Source organism: Indicator indicator, chromosome 22 (assembly GCF_027791375.1).
Source record: "Indicator indicator isolate 239-I01 chromosome 22, UM_Iind_1.1, whole genome shotgun sequence".
NCBI lineage: Eukaryota > Metazoa > Chordata > Aves > Piciformes > Indicatoridae > Indicator > Indicator indicator.
This window is the reverse complement of record NC_072031.1, coordinates 6,687,244-6,711,361: the sequence shown is the minus strand read 5'-3', so window position 1 is coordinate 6,711,361 and position 24,118 is coordinate 6,687,244. Positions and strand designations below refer to the sequence as shown.

The 24,118-nt window shown below is 46.4% G+C and overlaps 1 protein-coding gene across 1 annotated transcript in view; it reads right to left on the bottom strand.

Annotated features, from left to right (window-relative positions):
- Positions 1-4,643: 4,643 nt before the first annotated feature.
- Positions 4,644-24,118, bottom strand: part of ADCY9 (adenylate cyclase 9) — a 93,144-nt gene continuing 73,669 nt past the window's right edge. Inside the window, exons 7-10 of the mRNA XM_054391187.1 lie at positions 17,271-17,430; positions 14,122-14,270; positions 12,111-12,152; positions 4,644-7,597 (exon numbers count right to left, since the gene is read on the bottom strand). Coding sequence (XP_054247162.1) covers positions 6,409-7,597; positions 12,111-12,152; positions 14,122-14,270; positions 17,271-17,430 — 1,540 coding nt within the window. The 3' untranslated portion in view covers positions 4,644-6,408. The remainder of the gene's footprint in view (positions 7,598-12,110; positions 12,153-14,121; positions 14,271-17,270; positions 17,431-24,118) is intronic.

The following is a 24,118-nucleotide window of genomic DNA, read 5'->3' as shown; positions in this document are numbered from 1 at the left end:
TGGCTGTACACAGACCCCATCCCTTTCTGCAAGAAGGCAGGGAACAAGGTAGCAGGGCCATGGGCTTCACTGGGGTGGGGAAGGGAAGAACAGAGATGAGGAGAAACTTCTTTATGCTAAAGGTGATAGAGCCCTGGAGCAGGCTGCCCAGAGAGGTTGTGGAGTCTCCTTCTGTGGAGACTTTCAAAACCCACCTGGGTGCCTTCTTGTGCAGCCTGCCCTAGGTGATCCTGCTTTGGCAGAGGGGTTGGACTCAATGATCTCCAGAGGTTCCCTTCCAACCCCTGCCCTTCTATGATCTACAATCTATGGTCTGCGTCATGAAGAAAGAATTTCCAGCTAGCCTGGTGACCTCAAAGTATTTTAATTTGCCTTTCCCTCTCCCCCTTCTTTTCTTTCTTTTTACTGGAAACCATTCTCAGTGTTCCAGTTCATCATTCAACAACCTTTGGGTCATGTTCTTGATCAACGCTTTCCCTACCGCCTCCCTGCGTGCTTATGCTGCGCCGGTCTCTGGGGTAATACTGCTGAAGTGGCTTTTAAAGTGAGCAGTGGGTGGTCAGGAGGCCACAGCAACTCCTGGGACACCACTGCCTAGCTGACAGCTGCTTAGTGCTCCAAAGCCAGCCCAGATTTGGGTCTCTCACCCGAACAATCCTTTCTCACAGGCTGCAGCTGGATACCACAGCTCTTGACACATGGCAATGGTGACACCAGGTGCTGTGTAGGTGTGACAAAGACAAACTCCTGGTGTCCAGTCTTCCCTGAACAAACTCCTCCTCATCCCTCTGGACAGAGCTCAGAGGGTGGCATTACAGCAGATATAAAAAACCAAGCTCATTCTAAGGCTCCCTGATCCCCCTACCCCCCCACACAAAAAAGTGCTGCTGGACAACCCAAGACACCTTCCCCTGACATTGCACCCAGCGATTAAAGATCAGCCTTAAAACAACTCAGCGTTTCACTTGACGTTCCTCTGCTCTCTCTCTCTCTGATTTCAGACCTGAAATCACCCAGAGCGTCCACACATTGCCACACAAAGCATCTCCCACTCTCTGTAGGTTGGCACAGGGAGCCAAACCCCTCTGTTACACCAACCCCTACCCTGGCACAGGGAGCCAAACCCCTCTGTTACACCAACCCCTACCCTGGCACGGGGAGCCAAACCCCTCTGTTACACCAACCCCTACCCTGGCACAGGGAGCCAAACCCCTCTGTTACACCAACCCCTACCCTGGCACGGGGAGCCAAACCCCTCTGTTACACCAACCTACACACTGCTCGTGCTGCCTTTCTGCAGACTGTGGGCTTCCACCTCTTCAGCTTCCTTTCCATTTTTGGTGCATTTTAGCAGAAAACAGTCCAAAATGACACAGCTCTTGACTGAAAACACTTCAGACATTGGTGCCTTCAAACCAAACCTGGACAGCTCCAGTGTCTGTCAGAATTAAGTGTGGCATGGTTATAATTTCCAGCATTTTTGCAGGACCTGGCAAAATCCTGCTGCTGGCAGTGGAGGATGTTCTCACAACAACCAACAACACCTTCAGCTCTTCCCCTTAAATGCTGCTCCCCTAGAAACCAAAACAAGGACTGCAGCAGCCTGTATAGAGAACTCAAAAGAAAAAACTTCCCTGCCTAAATTGATGCCCCACATACAACAAATCATATCTCTAGATCACTTTGAGACCCAGCTGAGCTTTTGCTGCTTGCCTGGGCATCAAGATGAAAGCTCCATGGCACTGGGGGACCCCTGCACCTCTGCCTCAACTGCTTCTCTTTCCACAGGGAATTTGTTCTGTATTTACAGCCAAACCACCCCTGCCACATCTTCAGGGTTTGAGAGAGTCACAGCAATCAGTAATGTAGCAACTTGGGAATATTTAACCAAGACTCTGGGCAGCAAGGACTGGATTTTACTTCTCATCCTCTTCCAATTTTGTACATTTGCTGAAACTCAGGGAAATGTTAACTTCCCCCCCCCCCATCTCAGAAGATGATGAAAAATGGATTTTTTTTTCCCAGAGTATTCTTGAATTTAATTGCCTGCTGCTCTTCTATAACCTCTGTCAAACACCCTAACACCACCACAAGGAGAAAGCTGGAGCTGTGACTGGACAAAGGGACCAAGACCTCAAAGCAAGCACACTCATCTCATTGGTATTAAGAAGCAGAGAGGCAAAGAGCAGCAGAAGCAGCACCTGAAGCCAGGGCCTGGCAGAGCTGAGGCTCAACCACTGCTGTGCACCATGGATTTAGCAAAGGTAAGGAACAGGAAGACAAGAACCACTCCTGTGTCCTGTCCAGACCCAGCAAACACAACCATGGCAGGGAAGAAGGGAGAAGACAAATTTGGCCTGCAAACCCACCCCAGGCTGCATAGTTCAACATTGGTGATGGCCTTTCTTCAGCCTCAGGTGCTCTTGGCCTCTTCCAAAATAAAGGCATGATTTTAATACCTGCTCCCTTGCAACGTAATTTTGGTTCTATTCAGAGTTAAGGTTTTAGAGCAGGTTGGAGTTAGCAAATTCAAAATGCCAGGCACCCTAAAAGCTTGGCTCTGTAATCAGCCAAGCTCTCCTTTAGCTCCAAGCTGCTATGGGTATGCTGTACATTATTGCCCCAGGCACCTGCTTTCTGTGTTCTAGCCCTAAATCTCTCTCCCCATTTTGTCACACTGAGATCTTACTGCACTTTGTGCAAGGACACAGGAGTCAGGCACTGCACCACCTTGTGCTACCTCCAGGCAAAGGGGAATGGCCCCAAATCCTGGGAACTAACAGGCAAATCTGCTCTTCTCCAAATCATAAATGCCAGAAGTGCATGGATGGGAATGGCATTTCCTTGGTTTGGAGTGAGAAATCTGTCTCACAGAAAAACTGGGGGAAAAACAAAGATTTGGGTGTGTTAGCAGCAGATTCAGATGACACTGCAGAAAATATTCAGCATGTTCCTCACTACTCTACGCTGTGAAGTGTGGCAGGAGGCAGCACGGGGCTAGAGAATATTCAGCAACATTCCCAACCCCATCCTCTGGAGAATTCTGACATTATCCTCATTAAAACATCCTAAAAGCAGGAATGCACTGGCTGCTCTCACAGAACACTCTCCCAGCTGAGAGCTCCTGGCCAGCCCCTCAGTTCCTAGCCCGTGCTCGAGCTGTGCTGGCACTCACAGAAGGAGCACAGGAGGTATTTTCACCAGCTGAACTTTGATCACAGCTTCCCACCAGCACACACATGTCACAGGGCTGTGCCCAGGGTAATGGAGAACTGCACAGTGCCATCACAAACACCTCCAGAGCCACTGCTGCCAGCACTGGGGCATGTGCTGAAGGTGTAAAGGTTCAGCTCCCACTGCTGTAAAGCAGAAAACAGGAATCTCCTTGTGCCTGGGAAAGTCTCACTACCTGAACCGCACACTGAGAGCTCAGCTCCTTGGTTTCCTTCCTGCATGAAAGAGAAGATGTAAAAGCTCTAGAAGCAAACCTGCACTCTGGTTGTTGAATACTTGCTGCTCTCCTGGTGGCCACAAGCAAACAGGGGACCACTCATTACTCAGCTTTTCAGGACTCTTTTCCCAGCTTCAGTTAAGGCAGAGTAATGTCGCCAGCAGCTCCCAGAGCAGACAACAGCTCTTGATTTCAGAGTCCACTAAAGCTTCTGTCCTCAGTCACTTCATTTGCCTAGTGCAAGTAGAAAAGAGACCCTGGGTTGGTTTTTTTTTTTGGTATTCTAACACTACCAGAAACCCAACACTACTCCTGTCGCACCACACCACCATTAATGTTCCAGGCTGGAGAATGTTCTAGGCTGCTGTATCCTGCAGTGCTTGAACAGAGAGAAGGCAGGGCTCTGGGGATGGGGCCCTACTCCCACACCTTCTCCTTGTGGCTTTAGTCCCTGTGTGCCCATCTCTTATGGGGTGCAGGGCTGGTGGAGCCTTAGTTATTGTGCAGCACCTCGTGTCTCAGCTGAACTCTGACATTGCAAACAGCTCATCAGTGAGAGGGAAATGCTAACTGGAGTCATCTATAAAACTAGGAGAAAGATTGAAAGGGAGAAAGGTTTGAACAACTTTGAGACATTAATAAAACACCAGGAGGCAGGAAAACAATTCTGGACCATGCTAGCTCCTCTTTAGGAAGAAAAGGATCACTGACACATGCTCAGCTGAAAAGACATCCCTAAACATGGTTTCAAGAGTACATTCTTCAGGTGCAAGAGGTATCTGCAGAACTGCACTACCTGAAAGTTGGAAGTGCAACCCACGACAGGGATGGGGGCAGACAAGGGGCTACTTTGGACCTGCAGAGAAGGAAGGCTGCTGCAAAACTGTGTACTGAGAAAGATCTTACATTGCTGCTCAGCAGGAATAGCCCCAAAGAGACCACAGCAGGAGGGGGTTGGGGGATGAGCATCCCCTTGGTTTTTGGTGTGCTGGCAGACTGAGAGCAAGTCAGATTAACTCGGACCAGATTTCCTATCAAACCCCATTCAGATGTGCATCAACAGAAGCTGCTGTGAGGAGAGTGGCAGAGTATTGTTTAACTAACCCAGGTCCACACATCTTGCAGGCAATGGCTTCGAGGGCTCCATGCAGTGCAGATGGATTTCCAGTAGCTGAACAGAAACTTCACAATGTATGTATTTATTACTCAAACTTCCAAATTCACATAGGGAACAGAAGGAAGTATCAATATCTGCTGACTTGAGTTCTGATGGAAAAGAAAGAATGAAACAGGTGCAGACAGCACAGTGTTGGATTTCACCAGCTCTCCCCTGGCTAATGAACTTCCTCCAGGCATAAAAATTCTTCTGTTTTATTCAGTGTCACAAGGAGTCAGCTGAACTGGAGTAGCTGAGTAATTCAGATTATCCAATGTGAGTGAAGGAGGTGATGGAAGCATGCAGTGGGCAGGCTGGCAAGCCTAAGGCTCCCGTCATGCAGTTCCCTCTGTACAAGCAGGTTCCTGAGCTCGCCAGTCCCAGGGACCTGCACAGTCACCTGCATGACTGGGAAATTATTGTGCTTCTCAGCTCACTAGAAAGGACTCCTCTCCCTGTTCCTGCTCTTGGTGACACGCAGGGAGCCTGCTGTTCTATTCCTGCTGCAAAAGCACAGTGTAGGGTGGGGAGGGAAACCCTGAATGATATTGTGCAGTGCCACTGATTCAGTACAGAGGGAAGCTGGGAGCCTCAACTGCATTTGGTGGCTTTGGAAGTTTCACCAGCTTGGAAACAGATATTGCCTAGGAAACATCCTCACAGTGGTTGGCAGTTCAAAGAGGCTGAAACCTCACCTTATTACTCTTATTGAACTGAGTGATGATTCAGCTCTCCCAATCCCTTCTGCACACGCACACAAAAACTCCCCAAATTATATAAACTGCCCCTGCCCCAGGAATAAAATAAATAAATAAATAAATAAAGGCATTCCCAAAACATTTATTTCAGTTTTCTCTCTCTCTCCCTCTTGAATCAGACCAGCTTAGAGACACCAACTTCACCTACCTTCGCCAATCCAGCTCTCGCACGGAGGAACACGAAACTGCTTTAGGCTGGCAAGACCTAAACTGTGACACTGGTGGTCACCCTTCTGCTTCTGGAAACCTGTCCTGAGAGCTGGTGACGGCCAAGCCCTTGCTTCGTTCCCACACACCAGTAACTCATTGGCTATATGGAACAGAAGTGTATCCAAAGCACACAATGGCACGTTAAGGTTGAAGAAAGCATCGGTAAAGGAGAAGAAAAGCACAGCCAGCAGTTGTTCAGCCTACTCTAACTAAACATTGAGCCCCAGCAGAGCTCCTCCTCCAGCCCAACACTGAGTCAGGCTGTGTCACCCCCTCGCCAAGACATTCTTTTGTGGTACTTTACTGGCACTTTATGTCAGTCTCATACGCTAGATACATGCACTTTGTCTGTGTGTTTACATACAAAAGGTCTGATAACAGTAAAACATTGTTCAGAGAGATATAAAAAACCCAAGGAGTTGCATTAGCCAAAAAAAGTGTTTTGTGAGAAACAACAATAAAAATGATATAACCACAGCTTCTCTTTTCTTTAAAATTAGATAAATACCCAAAGCTATGATTTCACTTGGGGCCTCTGTACCTTTACAGGGAGTCCAATGGAGTATATCTGAAGGCACTTAATATCCTCTACTCAGCTGTAAGATGGTTGCACAGGGAGCTGGGGAGCTTGGGATGTGATATGGGGGCATGGAGGAGGGAGATGGATGAAAACAAGCCCTGAAGAGCTGTGATCCACACAGCACCAGGCGCTGAAATGAAAACAAACGTACAACCCGGGTGTTGAGAAGGTCTCTCTTGAAAAAGAAAACTGCCAACTGCAAATGTCTTTGTGTTTCTATTGACAGAGCACTTCATGCAACTCTGACAGTGCATCATACACTCTTAGAGATATTTAGCTTTGTCAGTTCATTGACCTCCTCAGTTCCCGCTTCCTCACAGTCAGGCTTCTCCATGGCCTTGCCAAACCTGCACCTCTCCTCTGCTTTCACCGCATCCTTCTGGAGCTTCTTGGCGGAAGGAAGGACGTCCTTGGTTTCTGAGATATCTGTGCCATGGGCTATCTTATCAGAATTCTGTACAGAAGGCACCAGGTTGGCAATCTCATCTGTTGGAGATCGCCCAATGCTGCCATCCACTTGAACCCGAATGTCCGGAGATATAGACAACTGGTGGTGGGGCACGATGCCGTTGTCCATGCATTTGGGGTAAAGGTAGGTCTTCATCTGACCTTTCCCCTTCACATTGACAGTGCCCCTATAGTCAAAGTCATACCCCATCTTGTTCAGGATGCGGTAGCTCTCCTCACTCACCTGTATGCGACACTCGACGCCGGTGGTGTCCATCCTGCTAGCGATGTTCACAGTGTCCCCCCAAATGTCATACAACAGCTTGGTGGTGCCGATGACCCCAGCGGTGAGGGGGCCGTGGTTGAAGCCAATCCTAAGCTTAAAGTTAAACCACAGCATGTTGTTGTTGAAGTCATCCACCACACGCATCATTTCTTTGGCAAATTCGAAAAGGGTCTGCAGATGTCCGTGGGGGTGGTTGCTGTCCTGGCACTGCGAGGCGTTCAGCCCCGAGGCCGCCATGTAGGTTGCCCCAATCGTCTTGATCTTCTCGATGCTGCTGTAGTGTGGTTGGCTCAGCAGCTCATCGAAGTCCCCGATCAGCTCATTCAGGACTCTGTAGCACTCCTTGCCCCCTTCGTAGTTCTCTTCGTAGAACTCGCTGAAGTTCACGATGCTGGCGAAGATCACTCCGCCGCTGTCATGGTTCTTGGAGTAGCTCTGGGAAACCTTCAACTGCTCGGCCACGTGGTAGGGAATAATATTCCTCAGCAACCAGTCAGCTTGATCCCTCATGCTCTGAATTTTGGTGCGATGAAGGTCAGCCTCCACATCTCCGTGGTAGTGGAGGCGATAGCTGACCTCAAACTCTCGGTTCAGGAACCAGACCAGGAGGAGCAGGAGGAAGGAAACCAAAATCACTTCCTGCCCAATTAGGTCTGATGGCCTCTTTGTGTCATTTGGCACGGAGCTGTTGCAGGGACTCTTTCTGGAGCTGGAAGCAGAAGAAAGGCAAGAACATGAAAGGTGCATTTAAAAGCACAGAGGCAGGGCACTGCCACCCCTGCTGCTTTGCTGAAAGGGAAGTGCAGGACATGTACATTACAAACTGCACCATGAAACATGCCTTGAGAGCTGCTGCTGCTAAGAACGGTAAAGAATTCATTTCATTCTTAAACTTTTCAAGCACCTCCTTAAAGGGACAGCATCGGATTCAGCAACACAGAAATCACCCAAGTAGTCCTATTTTGAGGACTTCAGCAAGGCAGCAGCAGCAGCAGTTATAATTATATCTAAAGAGAGAACTAAAAGCACTGCCTTCAAACTTGGAAATACAAATGCTTAATGATGTCTGTGCTTAGACAGCTGTGTGCCCACGAATGGCTCGGTGGGGAGGGTCTCAGTTTTGTGGCATTTCTCATTTTTTTGTATTCAGGAATTTTGCACTCCTGGTGCCTTTCTCTTTTCTCCCCAAAAAGGTGCACCTTTGCAGAGTATCTTTAAAGATACTGGCTTGAAGGTTGGACTAGATGATCCTGAAGATCTCTTCCAACCAGGTGTATTCTGTGATTCTGTAACCCAAGAAGGCTTTGGCAGAAGATAACCTGGACAAGACACAGAGAGCTGCATGGAAATGGAGAACATGGAGCTCTGGGTTGACATCTTTGGTAGGTGATAGCCACTGAAGCTTTTTATGGTGGAGGTAGACAGTTTCTCAATGTGCCAAGATTAAAGAAAAACAAACTCCTGTCTCACACAGATCAAGAGCAACATTTCAAATCCTTCTGAGAGCTGACTGCCTGTGACACATGATGAGGTATTGATGGAGCAATGTTCCCAGTGCCAGCCCAGTCTTAACAAGGAGACATCTGCAGTCTACAATCTCCATGTTCTGCAGAGATTCAAAGACACCAAAGTAATCTGAGAAGACACTACCTATGCAAGGCTATAAAGGACAGATTGGCAGGCAGTGCCTTCTGGAGTCACTTGACTGCCATTTTTTCAATGCTCAAGATTTGACACAAGCAGAAAATGCTGAAATTCTTCAGGGCTTGAAAAGGGAAAGCAGCACATCAGCCTTGCTCCTTGAGAACAGAAAGGCAATCTGTATTTTCGCTATGAAGGTATCTCTCAGCTTTTATGTAGGCAAGAAAGTTTCATAGAAGTTAAATATTGACACTAGAGAGCTTACAGTTTGAACTTCAGATTAAAGATAAGATTGTCTATTCTGTTGGAAATTCCTCCTTCTCAACCACAAGCATACTCCTCCTAGGAGCAGTGAAAGTATATCACTGCTGTTGGTCTGGTATTACAAAAACCACAAGGGAAGAAGAAGAGGACATCCCTCCCAACCCACAGAACAGGTCCCTACCATCAGGTTCCTGTTACTGCTGGTGTGTTGACTCCTTCCTTTCTCCCTTACAACTACCTTTCTCAACAGAATCTATTAATTTTCTCCCTAGAAACACAAGTCAGAGGCTAAGTTATCAAATGACTATAGCAGCAATTCCTGAAATGCAATCCTGGCTACTACATTTGCAAGCGGCAAAGGATTCTCCCAGTTTGATGGGCTTACAAAACAGAATGAGGGGAGAATAAGTCAAAGCAAAGATTTTTAGGAAATAAATAAGGCTGGAGAAGCTGAGGAATGGCTTTTGGTTAAAGCAGCATGACTCAGGTTCTTTTTAGACCAGTTCAGTATTTTCCCTACCTTGTGAGAAGGGATCTGCTAGAGGATCTGAGCAATGGCATATTACTGCTTTGAGAGTACAGGGGTGATCCAGATAATCTGCTCTAACATCAAACAGCCCTGCCACAGGGATTTAGTCAAGTCATTAAAGGTTCTTTATTTACAGTTTATTGTATAAAATACTCCTCAAAGTACTTGAATTCCTCTTAAATGAATTAGGAGAGCACCACAAACGTGATGTCACAAAAAGTGGCCCAAGCTGAAGGCAAGCTTCGCCTTGCAAGAAAACATTGCTGCTCTCAACGTGCTGGCATCTGTGAGCTCTCAATCATCTCCTCCAGTGCTGGCCTGACCTTGTTTCCCACGTGGTCAAACAACCTCAGAGATGAGCCTGTGAGGAGCGTGACTCACTCACAAGCTGACCTGATTTCATTACCAAGGTAATGGGTTAGTATTTCAGAAAAGAAGGTGCAGGGTCTTTGCCAGAGCAGGCATTCCTGATCACAACGCCACAGCTACAAAAGCTCTGCTGCCAGCCTCAGGAGGGAGCAGTTACAGCTTACTCATTTGGAAATCAAATTTCTGGATGCTGCAGAGACCAGGTTACAGGACTATAAATCATCCAACACAGTCAGCTAGCAGAGATGACCTGAAACTACCCTTTAGCATGAAAAGAACCCTTCCCTGCATTTCTAACAGAAAAGATCACACCCCACCAAATCTTTTTAAGGTCAACTTTTTTATGAGCTGCTGCAGCAGAAAACTCATTTCAAGAGCCATTCAAATTGAAAGCTCAAGCTGACAGTTTCTTTAACTCAAACAGGCGAAGTGCTTCCTGGCACAGACAGCCAACTATTAACTTGGCATCTTCATCCAGGCTGCATGTTGAATATGGAACAAGTGAGAGCTCTGGAGATAGGATCTCCTTTGGCTGGCTCACAAATCACAAAGATAATGGCTTTCCACTCAAAGATTTTTGGAGAGCCATTTTGCTCCTAAGCCTATGTTTGGATCAGGATGCCTTGCTGTGTTTAAGGAGGATGCACATCTTCTGTACCTTGAATAAGCACACAGTGGTGCAATGGTGTGGAAATGGGAATCCAGCTGTTGATGAACACTGAGTGGATGTTTACAAAAACCTGCTACCATCAAGTGCTCTAAGCCTTCCACCTCAGTGGATTATCACTGCTCTTCCTCAAGCAGTCATAGATGGGAAAATGATTCACCCTACCTGCTCTGAGGTAAGAAATGAATGAAACAAAGATATATTTCTTGCTTGAAAGACACAATTTATGGTTGTATCTCTTGTGGGCTGAAGAACTGGTCTGACTGGAAAACAAGGCAAATTCCTTGGTTTGATTTACTGAGCACAGCATGGACAGTCCAGAGGTGAACTCTGTGCTAGGACTTCATTACCATTCTGAGAATCTCTCTTCTCATGCAACATTAATAATTATCTCAATTCTTGATCAAGAAAAGGCAATAACCTCACTAAAGGCTTGCAAAACAAAGGAGTTGGTTAGGCTGTCTTTGGACACAGGAAAGCTTTTGTGCTGACTGGGGTGAGCAAGGAACCCTTTTGTTTTATTTCCCTGAGAAAGGAACAGCCAAAGAGTTTGTTAGGGTTGCCCTCCCAGGGCAACCTGTTCCAGTGTCTCACCACCCCTCACTGGAAAGAATTTCTTCCTAACCCCCAGTCTAAACCTGCCCTCTTCCAGCTCAAAGCCATTCCCCTTCTGAGAAGTAACTTTGTTTGATACATACAAGCTCCACATACATTTGATACATAAAAGCTCCACACTCCTGAGCGTGTGTTTGTTTAGAAGAATTCCTGAGTCACTTATTTACAGGGTCACTAGTTCAACCCAGCACAACATCACCCCAGCATTGCCCCCAGATCTGTAATTAGCAAACATATTTTTCTAAGACCAAAGCCCAATAAAAACACTTTTGAAAGGGTATTGCAAAACCTGGGAAACTCAATGCTGGAGTAATGAGTGACTCTTTAATGGGTTTATTTATAAGGAGCTATTAAAAATCCAGGAAAAGATGATTTCTTGTTGGTTTGATTAGAAGCCCAGGGGCTGCATTTCATTTGCTCTCCAACTTTCTATTCTGCCTAAGCAGGCTCAGGGTGGCACCCAGAATGTCACACTCAGCACAGTGAAGGTGGCCATCTTCACAGCCAGCTCTTTCACAGAATCATAGAATCACAGGATCACAAGATGCTAGGAGTTGGAAGAGGATGCCAGAGATCATTTAGTCCAACCTCGCCCTGCCAGAGCAGGACCATAGAATCTAGCACAGGTCGCACAGGATTGCATCCAGACAGGTCTTGAAAGTCTCCAGAGAAGGAGACTCCACATCCTCTCTGGGCAGCCTGTTCCAGTGCTCTGTGACCCTCACAGTGCAGTTCCTCCTCATGTTGAGGTGGAACCTCCTGTGCTGTAGTTTATATCCATTGCCCTTTGTCCTATCACAGGGTGCAACTGAGCAGAGCCTGTCCCCTCCCTATTGACCCCCAGCCCTCACATATTTATAAACATTTATTAAATCCCCTCTCAGTCTTCTCTTCTCCAGACTAAAAAGCCCCAGGGCTCTCAGCCTCTCCTCACAAGGCAGTGCTCCAGTGCCTTAATCATGGTTTAGGTTGGAAGGGACTTTAAAGATCATCCAGTTCCACCCCCCACTTGCCATGGACAGGGACACCTTCCACTAGACCAGTGTGTTACTGTGGCTGTGGGATTTTGCTACATGCAAGTGACTGGAAGTGTTTCTACTCCTAAACATAAAGATGAGAACTGCGTATAAAGCTTACCTGAAGTTCTGTGCCACATCTGGATGAAGAGTTTGCACAGAACTGCAATAGAAAAGCACTGATTTCAGAAGGAAAGTTCAAGCAATCAACAAAGCATCCTGCCAGCATTTCAGCTGCCATTTTAAGCTTCTCCATTATGCAGACCATAGCAGTGATAATTGCACTGAATGCTTGAGCAGCTTCAGACAAACTTTGTCTGAACGTGACTTATCTGCTCCTTTTGCTTGGAAGAAGCAACCAGCCAGAGATGTGAGCACCTCTGAAGGGTGACTGAGGATAACATAGGCAAGGTAAATGCCTGGAAGGAGTAATTATTAACCAATCCAATCTTACCTTGGAAATATGGAAAAGCAATTTCAGAACTCTAAAACCCAGTTATGCCTTCATCTTATCTGGCCACACAATACAAAGATTTTAATCAAAAGCCTCTAAATCAACCTCCCCAAACCCCTCCCTAAACAAAAAAGCCCCCAAACAAAATAGAACCTATTGCTGAAAATGCTATTACAGACAGCAAGTCCATAATCAAGCAATGTTTGTGTTTACTTGCATTGCAATTTCTCTACCACAATCAAGTTTACAGCTCTCAGGATTACTCCAGGTGAAAGAAATAAAGAAATCTGCAGAATGGATGTGCCTGTGCCACACATAAAGCTGCACTCGCACTGGGGCAAAAATATTAACCAAAATAATCAAAAAAAGAATGTTTGGGGTTGGAAGGCACCTTAAAGATCATCTAGTTCCAACCCCCCTGCCATGGGCAGGGACACCTCCTACTAGACCAGGTTGCTCAAGGCTTCATCCAGCCTTGCTTTGAACGCTTCCAGGCTTGGAGCCTCCACAGTTTCTCTGGGCAATCTCTTCCAGTGCCTCACGACCCTCATGGGGAAGAATTTCCTACTAATGTCTAATCTAAATCAAGCTTCTTCAAGTTTGAAACCATCACTCCTCATCTTGTCACTCCATGCCTTTTTCAAAAGTCCCTCTCCAGCTCTCCTGTAGCCCCCTTCAATGATAATTGTTAGAGAGGAACAAAAAGAAGGTATTATTAACAAAGTTATGGGTCTGACTCAACCTGTATGGTTTTTTCTCCCATGATTGAGCAGACCTCTGAAGAAGGGCTAGGAACCAGGACAATGGCACTTTGGGGCATGGTTTAATGGCCATGGTGGTCTTAGGTTGATGGTTGGACTCAATGATCTTAAAGGTCTTTTCCAACCAAAACAATTCTATGATTCTATCAGAAGTCCTTGCAAAGCCCACACTGAGGTGAGAGTGCCAAAGGCTGGAGATTTCTCAAGGCACTGAGAAATGCAAGTTGACTACAAGAGGTTGACAACAGGAGTGGATGGCTGCAAGGACTCCCTTAACCCTCCTGGCAAGAAAATAGAAGAACACTGCAAGTGAGTTCTCCTACAGGGAAAATTGCTTAGGAAAAACTGAAGAGTCTTAAGGTTCCTGCACAGAAACTGTCTTGCAAGTGTCCTCTGAAAAGGCAGGAAAGTGAGAATGGAAACAAGGCACTAGAATCCTATTACATCTAAGCACCTGCCTGCCACAGTGGAAAACTTGAGGAAGGAGGTGGAGCACAGACACATGGTTCCTGGAGGCAAAAATAAATCCTTAGGGGTGTGGGGGAACAACTGCATTCTCTGGAACTACTAAATACCTCAGAAATGTCTTAATAACATGCATTTTAAAAAAAAAAGGTGAAGGGCAATTCTATGAGGCCGATCAGAGGAAGTGTGCCCTAGAAACACATCACTTGAGGACAGTGTCATTTCAAAACAGGTTACAGGAAAGGACCTCTCAGCTTCCTGAAATCCTTCAAAAAAAAAAAGAAAACAAAAAAGCAGAACTCTTCCCAAATAAAATTATCAAGTTTGGGGTGCTAGAGAAAATCATGGCAGATACTAAAATCCCATGGTTTAGACCCTCACTTTACTGGTGGAGAACCCCAAATCTGCTCATCTAAACCCACAGTGCGTGAGTGCCAAGGTGTGATGCTCACCTGTCTGGACACAAGGAGACGTAGAGCAGAATGAGCAGCACTGCTCCTACTACGGTTGCCAGCAGAGACCTCATCCAGGAGCTAAGCTGGCAGAAGTTACAGTACTGCACAATGGTGATCAGAATGGCACAGCACATGAACATGGTGTACTGCAACAGAGAGAGAGAGAGCAGGAGTTAGCTTCTTCGTACTGGCCTTCTGCACAGAGCTGCCAGTGCACATGAAGGAATGTGTGACAGAAAGAGAAGGAGCTCACTGCATCTGTGACACGCACAGCAAGAGATCCCTCACTGTGTCTGCAGCAGAAGACAGCACTTGGAGATGGAGGTCTTCCCTTCAAAGAGCAAGTACACTTTTAGCACAGGTAGTTTGTCACTGGTTTCCCTAGAAGGAGGTTTGTGTCACTGCTTTCCACAAGTGTTGTTTCAGTAACCTGCAATCCCTTCAGCTTACCTTTGCCAAAAGCTCAGTGCCTCTTCTTCTTAAATGAAACACAAAGAGAAATATTTCTGGTAACCTCCTCTTAGCTGCTTGGGTTAGACCCTGCCTGTTTTCAACTGAAAATTGCACTGCATTGAAAATGTGGAACATTCACCCTCAGAGACTTTACCCAACTGCTGTTACAAACCCTTCTCAGAGGACATTTTTACACTGGCCAGCAACAGGTGAATTCGGCTAAGCACAACTGGTTTGACAACAAAAGGCAGGTATCAATCACTGTCAACTGCTCCTTGGTAACACCGCCACTTGTGCCAATGTGAAAGGACAACTTCAGATTTTCTGTTTCAGCTGCCCTGTCTCAAAACCCCTTTCCATTCCCATAGCTTTACTGGATAGAGAAAAGAAAGGACAGAACAGACATACTGCCCAGAAAGTCTTGATTTCCCTGAGAAGCTATCTTACAGAGGGTAAAACCCTCAGGCTGCTCTGCAGCTTTTGGAATCATCAAGAGTATTCACAACCATCCTGGCTAAAGCAGAGACTCCACGACCGCCTCACGGAGCTCTGCTCTAGCTCCACGCTGTCTTGTCACAGCACCAAGTGATCATTCTCTCTCAGTTTAGATTTCCCTCACAGCCCAAGTGCAGAGACTACAGATCAGCAAGGCTGCAGCAGCACACATCAGCGCAGCGATGCAGCAGCAACCACAGCAGAGGGCAAAGGCCTCACCCAATCCACCCTTTCCAAACCAACAGCCACACCTGGGGGTTGCTGTTACCTCTTTCTTCTTTTTTTCTTTTTTTTTTTTTTTTGACTCAAAGATGGATAAAAGGAAGTTCAGAAGCATCCATTACAAGACTCGTCATTTAAACTCACTTTTTTCCCCTTTCCTCCCCCCTCCCCCCCGTTTCAGGTCTCCTCAAGTGGCAGAGCACTGGTTCTCACTCCAAGTGATGCCCCCAGCATGAAGCCAGCCTATAGAGGGTCAGTCCGTGCCGTGTTTTACTATGTACACATGGCTTTGGAAAGTTTTTTTTTTTCATTGCTGTTTTGGTATTTTTTGTTTGGTTGGTTGTTTTGTTAATTTCAATTGGAATTATTTTATATCCAGGGAAGGTATAAAATGGTCTGAATAAAAAAAAAACTTTGCAAAACCATGTCATAGTAAAATATGACACTTACCTGACCCTCTATAGATTAACTCCACTTCCTAGAGCTCCATGATTGCTGAAACACTGAGCACAAGACGAGTTGGGACATCTCTTGGAGAGTGAGCCAACAACCCCACGACTCTGGAGAACCTGCAAGAGGAAAGAAAGGGAAGTTCATTCTCAGTTTGGTGATGAACACCACCATCTCACTGCTGCTGCCTGAAGCACTCAGACTAACAACCTGATCCGAACAGGTATCAAAAATACACCAACTAAATGGTTCTGCAGACGTTATTTTGAAACGTTTGGAGAGATGATCAAGGATGGTGATGAATGGGATGATATAAAAATCAATGGACAGCTCTGAAGGTTTTCAGCTCCCTTCAGCACGAGCAAAACACTCCTACATTAGTTTTACTGGTAGGCAGGAGGGAGGAAGACCATCATTAAACTGAAAACAAGTCATTTACAGCTTCCAAATAGTTAACTGAAGTCCACAAAAGGTAAAAGCTGCAAAATGATTCTAACAGGGGATGTGAAAAAGGATCAAATACTCTCTTTTGTGACTGTGATAATCAGGGAATAGTTAAGTCAGGAAGGCCCAAAAAATAACTGGTCCACATGTTTCCCTGGAAATGAACACTTCCCAACATCCAGTAGTAATCTGTGATAGAGGGAATGATGTGGATCTGGCTGTTACCTAGTCCTAGGGCCCTCAAACAGCAAAAGATGCGCGAAACTGAATTCCCTAAAGATCCTGGAAAGGAAGGATTGTAACCTAGGCTACCCAAGAGAAACCTGCAGAGAAAGAAACTTTCCTCTCTGGTTCCAGCCCATTTTTATTCACAAGCATTTTTCTGGCACTGGTTTTATGCTATGCTTAGCCTTTGAAGTGAACTGTTCTTCCTCCTCCTTAATATCTCATCCCTTGTTTCTCCTTTCTGAACACTTTTATTAAAGGAGACACCAAATCTCCTGTGGACTTTTCTGTGGCTGGGCTGCCCATCTCTTCCTGCTCCTTTTCAGAGGGCAGCTTATTGCATTCCTTGAACCATTCTTGCAGGAGAATTGTTTCTATGTACCAAGAGCTCTCTCCTTTGAGTTCCTCCATCTAACTCAGCAAACAAAAACCATCCCCTGCTAATACTGTTCTTGTTATTGAGATTCACTTGGTGCATGCCAAATTTTTCACTATGCACAGCATCACCAACTACAAACTCTAAATCAAACCTAAGATGAATGCAATGGAAAACCTGGGATACACTGCCTGCATTAGCTAGAATAAACACCTCCAGAAGGATTTGGTCTAGGCAACAAGGCAAATATCTATGTAGGGAAGCATTTCTAGGTATCCTTCTCCTCCTTTGTAGGAGAGTTTCCAAACAAGCCAGTGACTGTATTTACATAATGAAGCATTTCATCACACACTTCTATCCCTCCAAGGGATCTGTGTCAAACAGATGTAAAGCACGAGGGAGGTGAAGGGAGACAGCAGGGAAGCAACAAGCTTTGTTAGATCCAAAGCATCACATTATGAAACAGAGTTGGACAACTTACATGTATATTTGTTTCAAAATCAGAGGTGAAGTGTGAAAAAACTGCAAGAGCTGGGAGAGAAACCAGGATTGCACCGAAAAAATGTCGAGGCAGCCAGCCAGATATCACCTCCAGGAGACGCTTGGTGCAAGTCATCACCTCCTCCAGAAAGAAAGCCATCCTGGAACAAACACAATGAGAGGCATCACCTTCAGCACACCACTGCACACATCTCATATACCTGTGAGGACAGAGCTCCCCATCCTTCACTTGGGCTATGTGAGCAATCCCAGCACGTGATACACAGGCTCTGGAGAACAGGTCTGGTGAGGAGCAACTGAGGGAACTGGAGTTGTGCAGCCTGGAGAAGAGGCTGAGGGGACACCTTCTGACTCTCTACAACTCCCTGAAAAGAGGTTGGAGCCAGGTGGCAGTTGGTCTCTTCTCCCCAGTAACAATTGATAGGATGAGAGGAAATGGCCTCAAGTTGCACTAGGGGAGGCTTAGGTTTGAGATTAGAAGAAATTTCTCCACTGAAAGGGTCCTCAAAAACTGGAACAGCCTGCCCATGGAGGTGGTTGAATCCCCACCCCTAGAGGTGTTTCAAAAAGGCAAAGACGTGGTGCCGAGGGACATGGTTTAGCAGCAGACTTGATAGAGTCAGAGAATGGTTGGACTCAACGTGGAGGCTTCAACCCTGGAAGTGTCCAAAGCCAGGCTGGATGGAGCCTTGAGCAACCTGGTCTAGTAGGAGGTGTCCCTGCCCACGGCAGGAGGGTTGGAACTATATCATCTTAACAGTCCCTTTCAACCCCAACCACTCTATGATTCTAAGATTCAAAAAATACTTAAAACTAACAGCAGGAACATTTGAAAAGCTGGGCAGTCACCCAGGGGCCCTGCAGGTCCACACCATCTTACCACCGTGCTGCAACAAAACCAGTTCTCCCAGTTACAGCCACCCTCTGGTCTCTCTCGTTAGGGAAGGGAAAGAGGAGCGTGGGTGAGAGCTGGCAGCCTGGGCAGGCAGCCCAGCTGGCAGCTGGAGGCTGCTTCGCTCACCCCTCAGCACCTCGCGGAGCAGCCCGGCTGGCTCCGCATGAGGCGTGCGGCACGGAACCATCCTGGCTTCATGCTGCTGGACCCAAACCTGGGTGGTGCTGAAGGAGCCAAAGAGAAGAGCTCTGGAGAGCAGCTTAACAGAGATACATTGTAAATGAGAGCAGTTAAAATGGACAAGGAAAGGTAAAAGGGCGCTCAGCGCTCAGGGACATGGCACAGAACAATATTACTTAGTTATGGCAGCGAATCCTTGGGATAGCCTCTGGAGACACTGAGACTGCTCTTCAAGTTCCTCATGATTTTAATGAAGATATTAAAAGGTAACATGGTACAGTCAGAGAGTCACAAGATGGCATCAGGTTGAAAGGGACCCTCAAAGGTCCAACCCCCCTGCAGTCAGCAGGGACACCTCCAAAGGGCAGGCTGCCCAGGGACACATTAACTCTTGTCTTGAATGCCTCCTGGGATGGGGCCTCAATTACATCCCTGGGCAACCTGTTCTGGTATTTTGCAGAACCTCCTCCTCATATCCAACCTAAATCTGCCCTGGCCCAGTTTCAAACCATTGCCCCTCATCCTATCACCACAGGCCCTTCTAATAAACAGTCCCTCCCCAGTCTTCCTATAGGTCCCTTTCAGATATTAAACTGCAGCTCTAAGGTCTCCCTGGAGCTTTCTCTTCTCCAGGCTGAACAGCCCCAACTCTCCCAGCCTGTCTTCATAGGAGTGGTTCTCTAACCCTCTGATCATCTTTGTGTCCCTCCTCTGGGTCTGCTTCAGCAGGTCCATGCCTCTCTTGTGTTAGGGACACCAGAACTGGGCACAGTACTCCAGCTTTGTTCAAAGCAATCACAAGTGGATGCTAGGAATTATCCCAGTTGGTCTGGGCAGGCAACTAACAGTGGGCTACAACAGAGCCCAAACAGTCAATAATTACTACTGGGTTTGAAAGAGATGCTCACAGCTTACAAAAAAAAAAAAAAAAAAAAAAAAAAAAAAAAAAAAAAAAAAACCACAAAAACAAAAACCCCAAACCCCACATTAAATAGAATATACACTAAATGTGACATTCACAATCTCTGAAGTGACACAAACGGTTCACAATGTCCAAAGTGACACAAATGATTCACAGTCTCCAAAGTGACACAAACGATTCCACACTGCCTCTATCTTTCAAGAGAGAAAAGCTCTCCGTTGATCTTTTACCACTTCCGTCAAAACCATAAGGAATTATACTGGATAAAATCCCAACCTGAAGCCAGGCTGAAGGTCTGGATGTGAGTTTGACACTCATTCTGCACTCATTCAATAAATATGTATTGTTTGTGGATGATATTTTCATCCTCTGGTTTAGGCTTCTTCCCTGAATTTTGCAGCCTCAAGCACTCTTTTGAAGCTTTGAGTTTCTTTAATCTAATTTCCAGATTTTCATATATTTAAATGCAGAGAAAAAAAGAGAAAAGTGGAGAAAGAGGATGGCAGCTGCTGCACTGCAGCAGGACCCCACGAGAGGGTGCTCACAGATCTGCTAGTTCCTAGTTTCGAGGACTTCTTCCATTTACATCAGCAATGATGGCTATATTCCATCACAGAGATGAATTTCCAAAGCACAGAAGTTAAAAAAAAAAAAATTGCATGCAAAAGTAAAAAAAAAAAAATCAGAAAACTTCTGTAGAATAAGAATTGGCTCTTCTGAAGCAGCACACACTGCCCAGCTCAGCTGCATCTACCCCCAATGACAGAATGATCCCCATCTTCAGTGGCAGCCAAGTATCAAGTCCTTCTGAAAATGCCACCCAAGTTCATGCCTCTAAAAATAAAGCTCAGTTCTCTGAACACCTAGGCAGGAGGGTCAGCACTGACATGGCTGAGCTGTGAGGGGGCAATCAGAGGCAGGCTCCACGGCAGAGCACCAATTCCCTGGCCCAGCTGACATCCCGGCGGCAGAGCGGCCGGTGCCTTGCCAGGAGAAGCAACACCTCTGCCCACACTCTGCTGGAGCTTCATGGCGTGGAGGCTGGCACAGAAACCAGCTCTGCAGCATGCAAAGCGTGGCAGGTACCCAGCGCAGCTCATGTCTCTCACCCCAACCCACGCAGCAGGGACTCCATGGTGCAGAAAGCTTTTCTCTGCAGGTTTGGGTTTTTTTGGGGGTCTTTTTTTGCCAAGCCTCCATGCCAGGACAAATACTTGTGGGAACTATAGCAACAAATCCATCATAGAACCTGATCAGTTCATCTTGCCATGAGGACATTTCTTTATTTAGGCAGCTGTGAGCATCAAGAAAGCTACTGCAAATTCCAGGACCACACCACATTTCTTGTGCTGATGTTGATCTTCTTGCACTGGTTTTTAATTCCTCACAGTGGTGTTTAATTGTGACGCTCTCCACTCTGGGGTCAGCATGCTCCTGTGGTCAAGGAGGTCAGTGAGGTTCTGGGGTGCGTTCAGAAGAGCATGCCCAGCAGGTCGAAGGAGGTTCTCTTCCCCCTCTACTCTGACCTATGAAGGCTACAGATGGATTACTGGGTCCAGTTTTAGGCTCTCTAATTCAAGAGATACAGGGAAGTACTGGAGAGAGTCCAGTGCAGGGTACAAAAGTGCTGAGGGGCCTGGAGCATCTCTGTGAGGAGGAAAGGCTGAGACCCCTGGGGCTGTTCAGCCTGGAGAAGAGTGCCCTGAGAGGGGATCTTCTCAGTGCTCAGCAAGTGAGAGAATGGGGCCAGACTCTTGTCGATGGTGCCCAGCGACGGGAAAAGGGGCAACAGGCACAAACTGGAACCCAGGAGGTTCCATCTGAAGAGAAGGAGAAACTTGTTTGGTGTGAGGGTGCGGGAGCCCTGGAGCAGGCTGCCCAAGAGAGGTTGTGGAGTCCCCTCTGAAGAGATTCCAAAGGCACCTCGACATTGTGATCAGAGAATCATAAAATATTTCAGTTTTGAAGAGATCTTTAAAGCTCATTCAGTCCAAACCCCTGCAGTCAGCGGGGACATGTGCAACTACAACAGGTTGCTCAGAGCCCCAGACATCCTGTCCTGCAATGGCTTCAGGGATGGGGCATCTACTACCTGCATGGGCAACCTAGGCCAGCATGTCAACCCCCTCAGACTTCCTTATATGCAGTCTGAATCTCTCTCTTTCAGTTTCAAGCACTCCTTGTCCTGTCACAACAGGCCTGCTTTCTGTGCTCCTGCTTCAGCAGCAGGCTTGGACTGGATGATCTCCAGAGGTCCTTTCCAACCTCCCCCACGTTGGCATTCTGTGAAATCTCATCCTTCAGAAGGCAGCCAAGACCTCTGAGCACTGCACAAGGCTCCCATCACAGGAAGTCAGAAGTGCATTAAATGCAGGCAGGGAGGAGAGCTGCAGACAGCGTTAATGGCTATGGGCAGTATCAGTAAATAATGCAGTGTCAGTGGGCAGCTCAGCAGGGCTTAAATGCAAAAGCATCCCAGATATTTACACAAGCTGGACTTCAAATTAGTAACTTTGACATAAATGATTAATGGGTAATGGAGAATGTTATCATCATTTCTGTATTTACTGGCAGTTTAAAATCAATTCCCAGAGTTCAAATCAAAAGGTTTTGGCATGGCAGCCGTTCAGTGGAATATTAAATACCAAAGTCACAGATGTTGGAAATAAAAGCAAGGCAAATGGAATACATTGTTCTCCCTTGCATCAATACTCTATCAGTTCTGTTGTTAATGGAATGGGATCATTAAGCTCTAGCTGCAGAAAATTTCTGCTCCTGGTCATTAGGAATTTAAGCAGATCCAAGCGGTTGGCCGCAGGGTCTCAGCTGTGATCAGACCATGGGGCCCAGGAAGGTGCTGTACCAGGCAAAGGGCAGATCTGCTTAGTCACACAACAGCACTTCTCCATTCTGCTGGTTTGATTGTATTTGCTTTCTTCATCCAGGAGGGTTTTTTTCTCTCTAGAAAGGTCCTTCTAAACCCATGGATCAACTGATCAAGTTCTCCTACCTCCTACTATTTTGAACAGGGCTGAAATAGTGACTTTTTGGCCTCACTTCTTCACCCAGAAGTCTTCCCTGAAGGATACTATCAAAAGCACCTTTTTTTTTTCCTAAAACAAACATTTCTAACAAGTTCTACTCAAGAACAAGAATTAGATGTCAAGTATCAAGTTAACAAAACTGTTGCTTACAGCTGAAACAGTGGGCAGATGTCTTCTACCTGTACTCCTGCAGAAGCACTCCTTAGAAGCCCAAGTGAAACCTACCACTGCTGTATGTTCAGTGACATTTCCCGAAGGATTTGTGGGATTCAGCAGAACTTTAGGCTCTGCTGAACTACAGCTGAAGTCAGGAAAGTCAAGGCAGTCACAATTCAAGTGGGCAGAAGGCCACTCTGCACCACATTCACAAGAGATGACATCTTCCACGTGCTTTACAAATGAAGCACCCTTTGGTGCATGCAGTTTGATATAATTAATTTTGGAGTGGCACTTGTGGGAACAGAGGGATCCTCATCTAGAGATACTCCAATAATTTATTATCAGACACTTCAGAGGAATCAAAACATCCTTCTCTCTCGTAAGCTTTGCTCCAGGAGGACTCCCACTCTTCTAGAATTTACAAGTTTTAACTCTTTTCATAGAATCATAGAATGTTAGGTGTTGGAAGAGACCTCTAGAGGTGGAACCTTCTGTGTTCTATCTTGTACCCAATGCTGCTTGTCCTATCACTGGGCACTACCAAGAAGAGCCTGGCACCTCCTGACACCCACCCCTCAGACATTTATAGACATCAGCAAGATCCCCTCTCAGCCTTCTCTAAACTAAACAGCCCCAAGTCTCTCAGTCTTTCTTCATAGGAGAGATCTTCAAGTCCCTTCATCATCCTTGTGGCCTCTGCTGGACTCTCTCCAGTAGATCCCTGTCTCTCCAAGACTGGACACAGTATTCCAATGTGTAGTCTCACCAGGGCAGAATAGAGGGGGAGGCAAACCTCCCTAGACTTGCTGGCCACACTTTTCGTAGTGCACCCCATTTATCGTGGGATGGCAGTGACAGTGCTCTCCTCTCCACTCCTGCAGCTAGACAGAGGGTCTCAGCCAGAAGAGCTGCAGTAAGTACTTCCTGGGCTGAGTCCTGGCGGAGTGCTGGAATCAATTAGAAGTCAGACTGATTTAAAGGCAGGGTGCTCAGCACTATGATAATGAAAATACAATGAGAAACTCAGGCAAGAATTTTCTGGTTCTAAAATAATCTCTTTTCCTGAAATCCTGGGATTGTGCCCAGCATTGTAGTCCAGCCTCCTCCCTTCAGATATCTCGGTGGGATTGTGTGATTGTCATTTGGGATGACATTTCTGCACAGGAAGTTCTGCACCATTTTAGTGCATAACCAGTGGTCAGAGTGAGCAGTCCTCACTCTGAAGAGTATTTGGAGAGGAAGAAAATTATTTTCTTCTTTCTGCTCAAGGGAACTGCATAGAAGTATGTGCCTCAGGCTGTGAAGGTCTCAGTATCCCTAAACCCTATTTTATATATTTACTCCAAAGAAAATGCATATTATAAATGACAATCAAAAGTACTCTCCAAGCCAAACCATAAACCTTTTCCTACAGAAGTCCCCTCAGATACACCACTGCCAGTGCAGCTGAAAACCTACCAGAAAGCATCTGAGATTTTTACATCTACACAGACATCCAAGGCCTGTTGGGACAGGACAAGGGGTGATGGGTTTAAACTAAAAGGGGGAGATTCAGACTAGATAGAAGAAAGAAATTGTTTACAGAGAGGGTGGTGAGACCCTGGCCCATGTTTCTCAGAGAGGTGGTA